The following is a 13,480-nucleotide window of genomic DNA, read 5'->3' on the forward strand; positions in this document are numbered from 1 at the left end:
GTCGTGGTGGCGATAAAATCGAGTGTTCCATTACTAGGTTGGTTCATTACGTGGTGCCCAGACTTACGGCCGTCCGCTTTCGCTTTCGCAACTTGATCTTGGTTGGCGACATCAGCTACCTACCTAATCGTCTCACTCTTCTCTCTTCTCCCATCTGCATTGTATTGCGTTGTTTTCCCACCATGTATTCGTCTTCAAATTCTTTCATGGGCGGTGCCAACAGTGCCCGACCTGGCGTTGGAGGTTATGGACAGCAGCAACAATTTGGCTCCTTTAATCAAGCTCCTCAACAACAGCAACAGCAACCCTCTCCTTTTGCTCCCCAACCTACCGGATTTCCCGGTCAGCTACAATCCCAGCAAACAGGCTTCCCTGGGTTTGCTCAGCAGCCCAGCTATCAGGCTCCTGCTCAGCAACCTCAATATACTGGGTACCCAGCCCAGAACCACGCCCAACAGGCACCGCCATTCCAGCAGCAGCCATCATTTCAGTCAATTCCTCAACCGCCACCACAACAGCAGCCTCCCCCTCCTGCCCCTCTCCGTCCTCAGCAGACCTCTTCGCAGATTGCGCAATCCTTCTCCACAGGTCCATCGAGTGCGCCTGCACTTCCAGACAGGAGCCGAAGCAAGAGCGTGAGCAAGATTCCCAACATTCGCCTGTCCTTCATCACGGCCACCGACCAAGCCAAGTTCGAGCAGCTTTTTAAATCGGCTGTCGGGGACAGTCAGGCAATCAGTGGAGAAAAAGCGAGGGATCTTCTTTTGCGCTCCAAACTCCCGGGGAGCGCCTTATCGCAGATATGGATTTTGTCAGATACTACAAAGTCAGGCCAACTCCTTTTCCCGGAGTTTGCATTGGCCATGTACCTCTGCAATTTGAAATTGACCGGAGCCTCTTTGCCATCGGTTCTACCCGAGAAGATCAAGAATGAGGTATCGAGCATGGTGGATATCATCTCTTTTGGTGTTCCAGATGATCGAACACCAGCACCTCCATCGCGCACAAACATTCCGAATTTTGATGCTCCATTGAGGGAGAATGCCGTGTCTCCTCCAGCTCCTCAGGCCCCTCAACCACAGCAAGCTTCAAACCAGCAGTTGCTGTCACAGCTTACGTCTCAACCGACAGGATTCTACAACCAGGCAACAGGATTTCAGCCTGGTCCTCAAGCGCAGAACTTTCCTGGGCAACAAACTATGCAACCTCAACCTCCTGGGTTTATAAATAATCCCATTCCGTCTGCCTACAATGGTCCTCGTCCACCTCTTCCTCCTATGCCCACCGGTTTTGGCAATGGTATGTCACCTCAACAGACAGGACTATCATCGCTTCAATCACAACCAACAGGTATTCCAGGCCAGTGGGGATTTGTCAACGCTCCAGCTACTGGCTTGCCCAACATTGAAGCCCTTCAACAAAGACTCATGCCACAAGCCGGTCGTGAGGGAGGGTTCACCACCCAAGGCCTTTCTGGCAGTGCCAAGATCCCTTGGGCTGTCACGAAGGACGAGAAAAGGATCTATGATCAATTGTTCAAGGCGTGGGATGGCCTTGGTAAAGGATTCATCACTGGCGATGTGGCTATTGAAATTATGGGTCAGAGTGGACTAGACAGGTCTGATTTGGAGTCTATTTGGACATTGTCCGATCCCAACAATAAGGGGCGACTCAATATGGATGAGTTCTCCGTGGCAATGCACTTGATCTATCGCAAACTCAATGGATATCCAGTTCCTGCTCGACTACCCCCCGAATTGATTCCACCATCCACGAGAAATTTCAGCACTTCTATCGATACTGTGAAGTCTTTACTTTCTCAGGATGCTGAAGCCAGAAAATCTTCGGGTGCTTTCCTCCAACCGCAAAGAACAGGTGTCAGCTACCTGAAGGACCACTCATTTCGCGGTGGTGCAAATTCACCTGGCTTTGGCCGTAAGGATGCCACTGTCTTTCGAAATAATGATGATGATATTGGATATCGGTCTAGTGCCAGACGTAGGCTCGGAGCTGGAGGAAGAACGCCTTCACCTGCTCCATCGTCAGAAGTATCTGACAGCACATATGATGACCTGAGCCCCGACCAAATCCGAAAGAAAATTCGAGAGAAGAAGATTCTACTTGATGCGACAGATTTCCAAGACGAACGAGCAGCCGATGATGAAGATGTTCTAGATCGCAGAGATCGCAGGGAAGCAGAGGACCTTTTCCGACAGATTCGTCGTCTTCAAGATGACATTGATACCCATCCCAATGCCGGGTTCGGTGGCTCGGATACGGGCGCAGAACGTAGATCACTCCGCAGAGAGCTGCAGCGTTATCAGGATCGCCTGCCAGCATTGGCATCGGACGTTAGAAAGATTGAAAAAAGTATTGCCGAGGCTAGGATGCAATTGTTCCGCCTGAAAGATGCTAAGGCTCATCCTAACAGCGCATCAAACATCGTCGGCACTGGTCCAGGAGGGTCTGTTACAGAAGCTGATCGTATCAAAGCTAGAGCACGGGCTAGAATGCAAGCTCGAGCCGCAGAGCTGGCTGGACGACCTGCTCCTGCTGCTGATGACGAAGCGGGCGCACAACGACGTGTTGAGCAAGAAAATTCAAAAATTCGTTCTGAACAAGAACGCAATGAAGGCATGACTCGGGACGTTGAAGACAGTGTCAAAGATTTTGTTTCCAGCCTTGAGGATGGACTTCGCGAGCAGGGAGGAAATGCCACCCAGGACCACGAAAGAAGACGATGGGAGGAAGCCTTGGGAGTCGAAGATGAAGTGAAAGAACTCATTTACGATCTTCAGAGAAGCAGCCGTACGGCCAAGGTCCGCAAGGATGAGTAAGTCATGTTCCATATGCCCCTAGATACACCTTCTGACAACAATAGGCAATCGCGTCCAACACAACGAGTGCAGACAGACTATCAAAGGGAAGAAACTCAACCTGCAAATGGTCATGCCGATCTCCCTTCCCGGCCAGCACCAGTGTCAACACCATCCTCTTCCTCACCGGCTGGACAATCCCAACAAGATCGTATTGCATCTGCAAAGGAAAAGGCTCTCAAACGTATTCAGGACAGAATGGCAGCGGCTGGTATTAAGCCTGCTGGAGACTCTGGCGAAACCCTTCAACAACGACAAGAACGAGAGAAGCAGGAACGAGCTGATCGCGTTCGCAAGGCTGAAGAAGAAGATGCAAAACGCGAACAAGAAAGACAGCAGCGACTGGCTAATGAAGGTGTCACCCCTCCCAGTCCAAAAACAAGCAAGAAGCCACCGCCGCCACCTGTTCGTAAGAATCGACAAGACAGTTCTGATTTCTCAGATCGCAAGTCTGCAGATGCGTCAGCACGCGCCAAGGCTGAAGAGCAAGCCGCTCGATCGAACGCCGAGCAGGAAGCCGCGGCTCAGATCAAATCCGAGCAGCAAGCAGAGGCTGAGAAACGTAGAAAACTCGAGTAAGTTCTGGCCTATTGGATTGGACACACATCATACTGACACTTCGCAGATCTGAAGCCAAGGCTCAGGAGGAAGATCTCGATAAGGAGCGTGAAGCTGCTCAAGCCCGTCTCCGAGCCCTTGAGGAGCAAGTGAAGGCTGGTAAGGTCAAGAAGGCGGAGGAGAAAGCTCGCAAAAAGGCTGCAGAAAAAGAAGCAAAGGAAAAAGAGACTAAGCTTGCAGCCCAGCGTGCCGAGCTTGAAGCAGCAAGAGAAAAGGAGCGACTACTTCAACTCCAGCTTGAAAATCTTGGTGATGACTCGTCGTCCGATGATGATGATAGCCCCGAACAGATCACCCCTCAGGAGAGTACACCAGCGACAAGTCAAGTGCTCACAAGCAGTGTCTCGTCTCCGCCACAAGCACCACCGGTGCCATCGACCAGTGGCGGCTACGAGCACACTCCAGTTGCAAGCCCGCCTGCCGAGGAATCGAGGAATCCCTACTTCAAGAAACTTTCCCAATCTTCCGAAGCTGGTCGTCCTGCATTCTCTCCACCACCAGTGCCTCAAACTCAACCGTTTTCGCCTCCACCAGCCCCAGCCGCTGACCTGTCGTCGACAAATCCGTTCTACAGAATTGCGCAACAGGATGCCCCTAAACCCTTGACTCCGAGTCTGACAGGCGCACAGTCGCGTCGACGACCCGAGGAGGATGAATGGTCTGCTGCGGGTTCGGATAAGGATGATTCGAGTGACGATGAAGACGAACCCCCTGCTGGCGGATCGGCGAAACAGCTCGCTTCTCTCCTCTTTGGCACAATGGCGCCTCCACGACCATTGTCTGCCATGGATAGCAAGCCAGGAACCCCAGTACAAGATGCTCCACCAGTCCCAGGTGCTTTTGATTCTGCTCCTCCACCTCCGCCATTACCAGGGTTTGGTGCACCTTCAGCCCCCCCACCACCACCCCCACCAGTTCCAAGCTCAGGTGCTCCAAGTGCTCCTCCTCCACCTCCACCACCGCCTCCTGGAGCCGGATTTGGTGCTCCGTCGGGTGCGCCACCGCCACCTCCAATGCCAGTGTCAGCTGGTGCCGGTGGTGCTCCTGATCTTGGAGCACTTCTAGGACAAATCCAAGCCGGTAAAGGATTGCGCAAGACTGAGACTAAAGATCGAAGCACATCATCTGTTGCCGGTCGGGTGTTGAACTGAGTAAATGAAGTATATAGGAGTGGTGATTGACTGATATGCCGGTTGCGAGGGAAAGGAATCGAATATAAGTTCATAGTCAAGATTCATGCTTATTCTTTCTCCACGTCGTGCTCCGGTACCTTTCCCATGCAAAGTGGCTCCTCGGATACCTAGGTAGTAAGGTGTATGCCCAATAGTCCAGGTTTCCACGAGATTCTGTCACAAGATTCTCGACCTTTTTGAACAATTCTCAATGACATCCAGAATGGTCTAAAGAACTATTCGTGACACAGCCGTAAGCGTCCCGGAATGCCTGCAGCCACATATCCAGGATCCAAGAGGATCATGGCTTGTGGGGCTACAGAGCCCGACATACCACGTGATATGGCGCCGAGATGCACCTTGCCTATTCGGGATCAATAAACAAATACCCGTGCGATTCTGCGGAAGGCCGCGAGTGACTTGATCTCGAACTCGAAGAGGATGAATCGATCAACATCGGAGTCACAGAACGACAATTGACGCTGAAGGAGTGAAGATAGACTGGTTCATGCACGGTCAATGGTAAAAGGAGACTCGAGCTCATAGACTTGAAAGCATTGAATCAAGAGGGGAACGATCACAGAGTGCAGCGGCTTTCCTTCACATCGAATCAACTGCAACATGCCTCGTGTCGCAGGACAAACGGGCGGGCGCCCGAGTCGCCAGAACGTGGTTATGAATATGGCGCGTGACAAGAGCAAAGCGTCGCCTGTGAAGTACGTGTTTGGTCCATTATTCTGCCCCTGCGCACTGTCCTAGTGCTGCTACATACCCATGCCCTTATTGCGAGGTGACTCTAGACTGACAAGAGATCAAACTCGCTACAGACTGGCGTTGAATGACGATCGAGGCGAGAAAGCCGCAAGACTACAGTCCCGACAAGCCCTACAAGAAATCCACATGAACGAGATCCGCGCCCAAGCCAGCCCGGTACGGAAAATCAATCAACGACGAGACACATATACTAGAGCTATGTCTGAATCGCCGCGAACACCCAGAACACAAACTGCGGATATGCGCAAGAGAGTGCAACAACAACATAACAGCCAGAACGATGCAAGACAAATCGAGGCCGCCAATGGCAATGCCGCTACACCACCCAAACGCGTCCCTATCTTGGCCAACTTTGAGGAGTGGATGAAGATGGCGACAGACAATAAAATCAATGCGGCCAATTCTTGGAATTTTGCATTGATCGATTATTTCTACGACATGAGCCTGCTGAAGGAGGGCGATGGTGTGAATTTCCAGAAGGCCAGTTGTACGCTTGATGGGTGTGTCAAGATCTATACCAGTCGAGTGGACAGTGTGGCCACTGAGACGGGTCGACTACTTAGCGGCCTTGCTGATGGTTCTGCTTCAGAGGGAAAGAAGAAAGGGAAGGGTGATGGGGAAGAGAACGATGATGACGATGAAGATGGTGAAGAAGGTGAAGATGGTGAAGATGGAGAGGGAAAGAAGAAGTCCAAGAAGAAGCCCGCACGAAGTCACGAAGCGACACTGGCTCCGAGCTTTGCGACATTTCAAGCGAAGAAGCTAGATCTAGAGTTCGCGGTTGATCCTCTGTTCAAGAAAGCATCGGCTGACTTCGACGAGGGAGGGGCTAAGGGCCTCTTACTCAACCACCTGTCCATCGATTCAAGTGGTCGGATCGTCTTTGACAGCAGCGATGACACAGGAGATGCAACCTTGACAGCTGAAAAAGGTGAACAACAAGAACACAACGAGGACGGTCCAGCAGAATCAGCACCTGCGAAGACATCGGTGGTTGAGGATGAGGCTCAACACGAAGAGGAAGATGATGAGCAGGACGAAGACATTGATCTTGACTCACTAGCGACCAAATTCTTCCCAGACCTGTCACTGTTGGACAACCAAGATGTCTGCCCATCTATGAAATCATTTACTCTAGGTGATCCGTCAGGAGATCTTAGCATTCCATTTTTGAAAGCACCGGATGATTGGCGAGATCAGAAGAAGGCAGCCGAAACACAACAACCTCCAGCCATTAGTGCGAACCTATCGGATCAGACGGGGATTTTCCTTGATGGGAGCAATGCTCTTGGATTTGATGACGACGATGATGATGGCCTTCTTGGTGGCTTTGACCTCGCAGACAACGTCGGGTTTGGTGAGGGAGGTGAAGCCTGGGCCAAGGATGCCGTCGTTGATGCACAGACCCGGATCGATGGGGATGATAACCTCATCGACGGACAAAACGCAGACGGGTATGGTCTATCACTGCAACACAAATACCAGGAGGATGCAGAACATGAGTCAATCATGGCTTATTTCGAAAAAGCGTTCAACTCTCGAGCAAAGGGCAAGACTGCTTTCACGACACTGGAAAACTGGCGGATGCAAAAGATCCAAAAGGCACAGCAAAGTGAAACCGCGGCACCTACACGTCAGAGGAAAGAGAAGGAGCCCTTCGAGATTGACTTTACAGGCCCGATGACGACGTCTTTGCAAGAGTTGCTCAAAGCTCCAGCTGTGCTCAATTCGCAGATCAGCTTGCCCAAGGCGCAATGGCGGACGAAAGGCAGGAATTTGCTTGACAAGGATGATGAGATTGTCGATCCAAGAAAGCTTATGCGGTTATGGACCAAACCCAAGTGCAGAGTGGGCAAGAGGAAAGGTACCATGGGTGTCATTGATGAAGGGTTTGGAGCAAGAAATCGGGTTGGCACAGCGAACAATGGCGAGCTAGACGAAGAGGACGAAGATGAAGGAAGAAAGGGTGATTACGATGCGAATTTCTTCGCGGATGATGATCAAATACTTCCTTTCGATGGTCCTTTACCTATTGACGATGACGACGACGACGGCATTCTGGGCGTTGGAGACGACGGGCCACAACCATTTATGGATGCCCGGGAAATGCTCAGTCCACAACCTGAGGGTCATCAACAGCAGAATCTTCTCGACGCCGCCTTGGATGGCGAGGGCGAGGGCTTACAAGGACAGCCTCCGGACTCTCAGTTTCCGCCACAGAGTCAAATGGACCTACTACCAGGTAGTTTTGGTAGTCAACTCGTGACACAAGCTGGCCGACGAATGCGCCCCGAGTATGTCAACTACGCCCGCACGGCCAAGAAAGTCGACGTGCGCCAGCTCAAGGAGAACATGTGGAAAGGCATGAGCGAGAAATTAATCCGCATCTTCGACCAACAACCACCGCAACCCAAACCTACAGAACCAGCCGCTCCCGCAGATGAAGATGTCGACATGATGGACGTGGACGACACGCCGCAGGCCCTTACGCCCCCAGAAGCCGAGATGCTCAAGACACCGAATGACGACAACGAGGTTCTCAACTTCACGGATATGATCCATGATTTACGGTCGGTGTATCCGGAGCAGCAGATGAAGGACATCAGCACGAGTTACTGCTTTATTTGCCTGCTGCATCTGGCGAATGAAAAGGGGTTGGTGCTGGACGTCGAGCGCGAGGGCGACAATGCCATGCAGGAGATCAAAGTCATGCGGGACCCGAATGTCGGGGAGGGCTACGAAGGGGAATGAGCGGGCCAGCAGTGAGTTAGAGTGATGCTGATGAGATGAAATGCAGTGCCTTATTGAGGCGAGACGTTGGTCATTCGTTGTCATTTGCCCCTAGGTTGGGTATACATGTGATGCATATTGGCGCTTATTGAGTGTTTGGTTGGTTTTCCCAGCACAGCACAGCACAATGATTACAGTTTTCTTGGTCTCGTATTATTATTTCCATCCCGTCTATCATTCCACCCGAAAGAAAGTACTAAAATCAAAGCTGCAATCGTTCGTGATTCATCTACATGTATCTCCAGACAAGAATCGACCAGTGGCACACACAATACATACGTAGGACCAAGGATCTCGACGATCAATGAACTCTCACGCCTCGGGGTCTTCGGGTCTCGGCCCTTCTAGAAGAGGCCTCCTCGATGTTGATGTGCAGGTGCAGGGAACGTAGTAGGCTCCTAGTCTTCCATTATTATTACAGCGGCCGAGGGCGAAGATACAGTAAAAGATACTCCATCCGTTGAACCTACTGTATCCGTCCTCGAAGCCACGCCACGTTCCCATCATTCGTCCCTGCAATCTCAGGTAGCTCCCAGTAGTAGTGGCGCTGGCGTGCCCCCCACGGCCACCTCTCGAGATCAAATTTACAGAGGGTCGAGCGCTCTGGCCCTGGGAGGTGAGGTGTGGTGACAATTGGGCTAGACTGAGCTAAGCTATATGGAGAACCAGTGCTTAGGGGGAGCCTTTGACCCTTATCTTGAGAGAGAGTGAGGGAGGTGAGAGTTTACAGATAGTATAATTATTGCTTACTCGGACAGCGTACCGTAGAGGCGGAGGGATATCAAAGTGCGGCTCGGACTAACTTCCTGGCACTGCACTGAGGGGGTAGTTAGTGGGAATAAGATTGTGGACCAATCTCGTTAATCTGGCAACCGAGATAAGCCGCAACGCACTGCAGCGAGCGGCGTACGGTACGAAGTACGGAGGATGGAAGGAAAGTCGCGGGACGGGGGGTTTGCTCTCCTCCGCCGATTGCTCTCCTCCGCCGATGATTTTCCTGGAGGTCTAGATTGATGGATCCATACTTGATTAATTTAGCCGGTACTTCGTCGTAGTAGTAGTTGATGATACTGTGGATCGATGTTCATTCTTTCCCACTTCTCTTTGCAATTTCTTGGTTTGATGGAAGTCTATTCTGTTCTTTGGCTCGGAAGTTGGAAAAAGTTGGAGAGGTCTGTAGCAACGAGGTCTGGGTTGGGTTAGTCTTTTCTTGTCTCAAGCGCCGCCCAGATGAGGCTCGGATTGCTGGTCGAAAGGATTAGATTGCGGAACCTTTGAATGGCATACCACCGCTACCTGGTAGTGCGAACCATGCTCCATCTGTGGTTGAAGGTGGAGGTTCGAGAAGCTGTAATATCTGGACCTGAACTCTATTTCTTCATCTTGAGTCTGTTCTATTCTAGTGATTTGCGATACCAAACGGTGAGTGCCATGTTATAGCTTTCCTTCCCTCTTAGCCAACACCCAGGTTCCTTCTGCCTCTGTCAGTACCTGGCCGTCTTTGTCGCATATCTGGCCACGCGACATCCACTTGCGACCCTCTCTGCCCAGTAGCCAGGTCCTCACAAAGACATCCCCTGGCGTGGGTACAGGTCGGCGAAATGTGACATTCAAGTTGACGGTGAAGAGAGAATCCCGGGGGCCGGATATATGTTGATGATGCAGCATGACACACAAGCCCATGGTCTCGTCGAGGATGGCCGATGCCATACCTCCATGGATTACGTTCGGATGACCATCGAGACCTGGCCGACCCAATGCGAGTAACATGATACAGTCAGGATGCTCGGGCACGGGTGTGATCTCTTTGGGATCCTGTTTGCCTTTTAATTGTCCTTTTGCACTCTCTGGCGGGAGCTTGTAGTCTTTCAATTGAAGGGTCACTAGGTGGGGAATGGTGGATGGGGAGCTGATGGTTCGAGAAAAGAAATAGTCTTCGCCAGATTCCTTGAGGACTCGTGAGAATGTGGGAATGGCCTTGTAGAGGGGATCGACGAGGTAGGCGTTGGTCCATTCCACTGAAGCGAAGTGTTTTCGAGCGTCTTCAGGTACCCGATGCGCTGTGATGAATTTGGACATAAAGTCCGTTTGTTCGCCCATTGTGAGTGAATAAGATTGAGATGTTTTACCTGTAAAGCATTCCGGTGTTGTCTATCATGCAAGAATGCATGTGTTGTGTGTATAAGAATGTCATTAATTATTTTCCGGTTTTCGGTCGGTTGAGTTCGGACAGCAAAAGGTACCTCGGTCGAGAGCAACCGTGGGAAGGAGTTTGTGCTCCAAAAAAGTTGGGGTAGACATGCTGGCCTTAGGTACCAGGGTACCTCTTCCAGGTGGCAGTGATTCACCCAGGGCTCACTCTCTGGTGCTTTACCTACTGTACTCTGAGCGTCATGTTTGCACCACTCAGGTAGAAACAGCCTCTAGTTATACCTGCAGGTTGCTGTTTCTTGCACGAGATCAACGAGGACATGGTCAATGAACATTATCCGCATTTTTCTTGCCAGGGTTTACGTGGACAGGTTCCGGGTAGAAAGAGTTAGTGTCTGAGATGGACAAATGGAGAAGAAGAATGGAAGTGAGAGGCTGCTTATCCGTGCCTGGACTGATCTGTTGAGTGGGCTTCAAGCATGCGACAAGGTGGTGATTGGAGGCAAGCCGAGGGAAGCCCTTAATGTGTTTTAGAGTTGGTTGGATTAGTGACGAATGCCTTGCTTGAGATGCCCGGGAGTGGCTCCCTGGGAACCCCCAAGGGCCCCAACATGGGTCACCACCTGCAGAAGACCAGTCCGAAACCCTGGTTAGTGCTTTCACGATCCTTGAGGAGGGTGACTGGGGGGCGACTAGTCGCCAGATAGCGGCAACGTAGCTCCGACGCCAGTGCCTTTCGACCTCATCACTGCAAGAGATATCGGGGTGCCGCGCCAATGCCAAAACTTGAGGAAACGGAGTTCAAGAAAATAAAGCCCTTGGTCTCCCAGCGACAACCAAATTCCCGCCCAACCCCCAGCCCTTTTCTGTACAAATAATCATCTTCAGGTCACGACGACAACCCTTACCACGTCCTCGTCCTCCAAATTGACAATTATTGTATTAAAAGGTAAGGCATAAACCCCCAGGCCCCAAGGACTGCCAGTCCTCACTTGTCCCTGTACCTGTACCTGCACTCCACCGGCATTGGCATTGGCATCTATCTGCATCATCCACTTCGCTCTTCATCGACAGCATCGACCACCTCCACAACTGCGACATCCACTGCCACTGCCATTGCCTTTGCCTTTGCGATAGCTCACTTCTTGCCCGCCTCTACTCCACCCACCTTTTTCTTCTTCTTGCCACTCTTGTCCCTCATCTGACTTTCTCTTCCACTGATAAACCAAGCATCGATTGACCTCTCCCATTTAGAACAGTCTCACACTTCTCTTCCTTCCAATCATCTTACCTCGTTCAAGATGCTCTCCAGATCGCTTCTCAGTGCGGCGGCCCTCGCGGTCGTGGCCAATGCACAAACCATTGTGACCTCCAGTGCCAGCTCAGTTGCTGCTGCTACTACGGTCTCACAAGTCATGCCTCCAGCTGCCACCGCATCCTTCAATCCCGCAAGTGTTGATTCGACTGAAGCTTGTAAGAAATAATTCATCCTTCGTTGCTGAGAGGCCCTTACTAAAATACAAACAGTCAACTGGTGCCGCGGTCAGCTCAATACTTGCCCTCAGATCTGTGGAGGTTCAGCTTCGACAAATCGATGCGACTCGGTAAGCATCGAACCGTTCATACTCGTCATTAAACATTCTAACAAATTCTCAGACACAATTCACATACTCGTGTATCTGCGCCAATGGAACCGTCCCCGATTGCACCGCATTCGCCGAAACCCTTCCCTACTTCATGTGCCAGGCGACATATGGACAATGTGTTGCTGCGCATCCCAATGATGCTCAAGGTCAATCTGTATGTGAGACAAATCAACAATGTGGCACTCGCAATGCGACAGCCGAAGCCCTTGCCCTCACCTCTGCAGCAGAGAGCAGCACCGCTGCGGCGACAAGTTCAGCCTCTTCATCAGCTTCCGGTTCTGCCACTGCTGCCACCACCTCTGCCTCTGCTAGTGCCTCAGGTAACGCTGCTGCTGGAATGAGCCAGCAACTCGCCACTGGTGCATTTGCCGCTGTCCTGATGGCTGCTTTCAAGTTCTTGTTGTAAACAGATCTTGCTCCCCAGCCTTCGAAAGACATCCTCAACCTCCGCTCATGAACTTGGATTGGACACAGCTTTTTTTTTCGATAGTGGATTCGAAATTGCAAGAGAGTTGAAAAGCGGACATGAGAGCATACCTGAAGGCACAGACCTTGACCTTGGGCTCAAGTGAAGAGATGGTATGACAGGATGACGATTGCAGATAGTGATGATTTTATGTTAGTGAGCGTGTTTTACTATGGCTTTGGAGCGAAGCACCCTTCATTCCTTTAGCGCGGCGATCGAGTCCAAACGGTTCATGTTCGCGCAAAAGCATAGCGAATAGAGCTCGGAATAATACAATTGTTTTGGCGAACAACGGCCTCTACTTGGTTTTATCATCATATGCAAGCACTCTAAGTGATCGTCGTGTCAATCATTTTTGTCTGTGCCCACTTTTATGATGGGACAACATGGTGCTGGGGTTACGTTTGCAAGGATCAACTCTCGTGCGGGGATCCTTGCGACGAGGCTCGGAGAACAACAAACTTAGCTAACGAGGCTGTGGAGACAATACGAGTTTTCGTCTCGAGTCTAACAACAAGTGTTTCGGAGAATTTGGAAACCTTGGGGCCAAACCTTCAAAATATCATGAGACTCGTGTTGAAGCTTCACTTGCTTGTAACAACGAGTCACACATCACCGTGCAAGAGTTTCTTTGAGACGTGCTTCTTGGACACTGTGTTTTATCTCGCCCCCTTCTAGTGCTACCTAAGCTGTGTTTGGGGAGCTGATTCAAATGGATCATGATGTCGTGTTGCAAAGATGCTTGACCAGGCTTACGATAATCGTCTGGAATTATTATCATCGCTGCGCTTCTGTTGCTAGGCCGTGACACGCTATTCAAATGGCCTGTGGGGAAAAACTGTCGCATGTTTACCCTCATGAAGTGGAAATGACCGAATGCAGATAGTAAGTCATCCTGCCAGTTAAACAAGATGAGAATTGCACGTTCGGGCTTGATGTATGACTGTCTACCTGGGTATGCAACTATCCTTATTGTCATTTGTGATA

At 51.0% G+C, this 13,480-nt stretch overlaps 4 protein-coding genes across 4 annotated transcripts; 3 read left to right on the forward strand and 1 right to left on the reverse strand.

The window, feature by feature from the left end:
• Nucleotides 1–182: 182 nt before the first annotated feature.
• On the forward strand, nucleotides 183–4,645 carry LTR84_000001 (uncharacterized protein; the record flags this gene model as incomplete). Its single annotated transcript, XM_064843633.1, has 3 exons — nucleotides 183–2,833; nucleotides 2,882–3,451; nucleotides 3,502–4,645. 3 exons carry the CDS (start codon nucleotides 183–185, stop codon nucleotides 4,643–4,645), a joined length of 4,365 nt encoding a protein of 1,454 aa, XP_064711493.1.
• Nucleotides 4,646–5,347: 702 nt separating this feature from the next.
• LTR84_000002 (uncharacterized protein) lies at nucleotides 5,348–8,191 on the forward strand (the record flags this gene model as incomplete). The annotated part of the gene is made up of 2 exons (XM_064843634.1): nucleotides 5,348–5,382; nucleotides 5,476–8,191. 2 exons carry the CDS (start codon nucleotides 5,348–5,350, stop codon nucleotides 8,189–8,191), a joined length of 2,751 nt encoding a protein of 916 aa, XP_064711494.1.
• A 1,473-nt stretch (nucleotides 8,192–9,664) lies between these two features.
• On the reverse strand, nucleotides 9,665–10,330 carry LTR84_000003 (uncharacterized protein; the record flags this gene model as incomplete). The annotated part of the gene is made up of 1 exon (XM_064843635.1): nucleotides 9,665–10,330. The coding sequence occupies one exon, from the start codon at nucleotides 10,328–10,330 to the stop codon at nucleotides 9,665–9,667; it is 666 nt and encodes a 221-aa protein (XP_064711495.1).
• Nucleotides 10,331–11,682: 1,352 nt separating this feature from the next.
• LTR84_000004 (uncharacterized protein) lies at nucleotides 11,683–12,433 on the forward strand (the record flags this gene model as incomplete). Its single annotated transcript, XM_064843636.1, has 3 exons — nucleotides 11,683–11,854; nucleotides 11,909–11,985; nucleotides 12,038–12,433. 3 exons carry the CDS (start codon nucleotides 11,683–11,685, stop codon nucleotides 12,431–12,433), a joined length of 645 nt encoding a protein of 214 aa, XP_064711496.1.
• Between the last annotated feature and the right edge of the window lie 1,047 nt (nucleotides 12,434–13,480).

The sequence above is a fragment of the Exophiala bonariae genome, assembly GCF_035927105.1.
Source record: "Exophiala bonariae strain CCFEE 5792 chromosome Unknown scaffold_1, whole genome shotgun sequence".
NCBI lineage: Eukaryota > Fungi > Ascomycota > Eurotiomycetes > Chaetothyriales > Herpotrichiellaceae > Exophiala > Exophiala bonariae.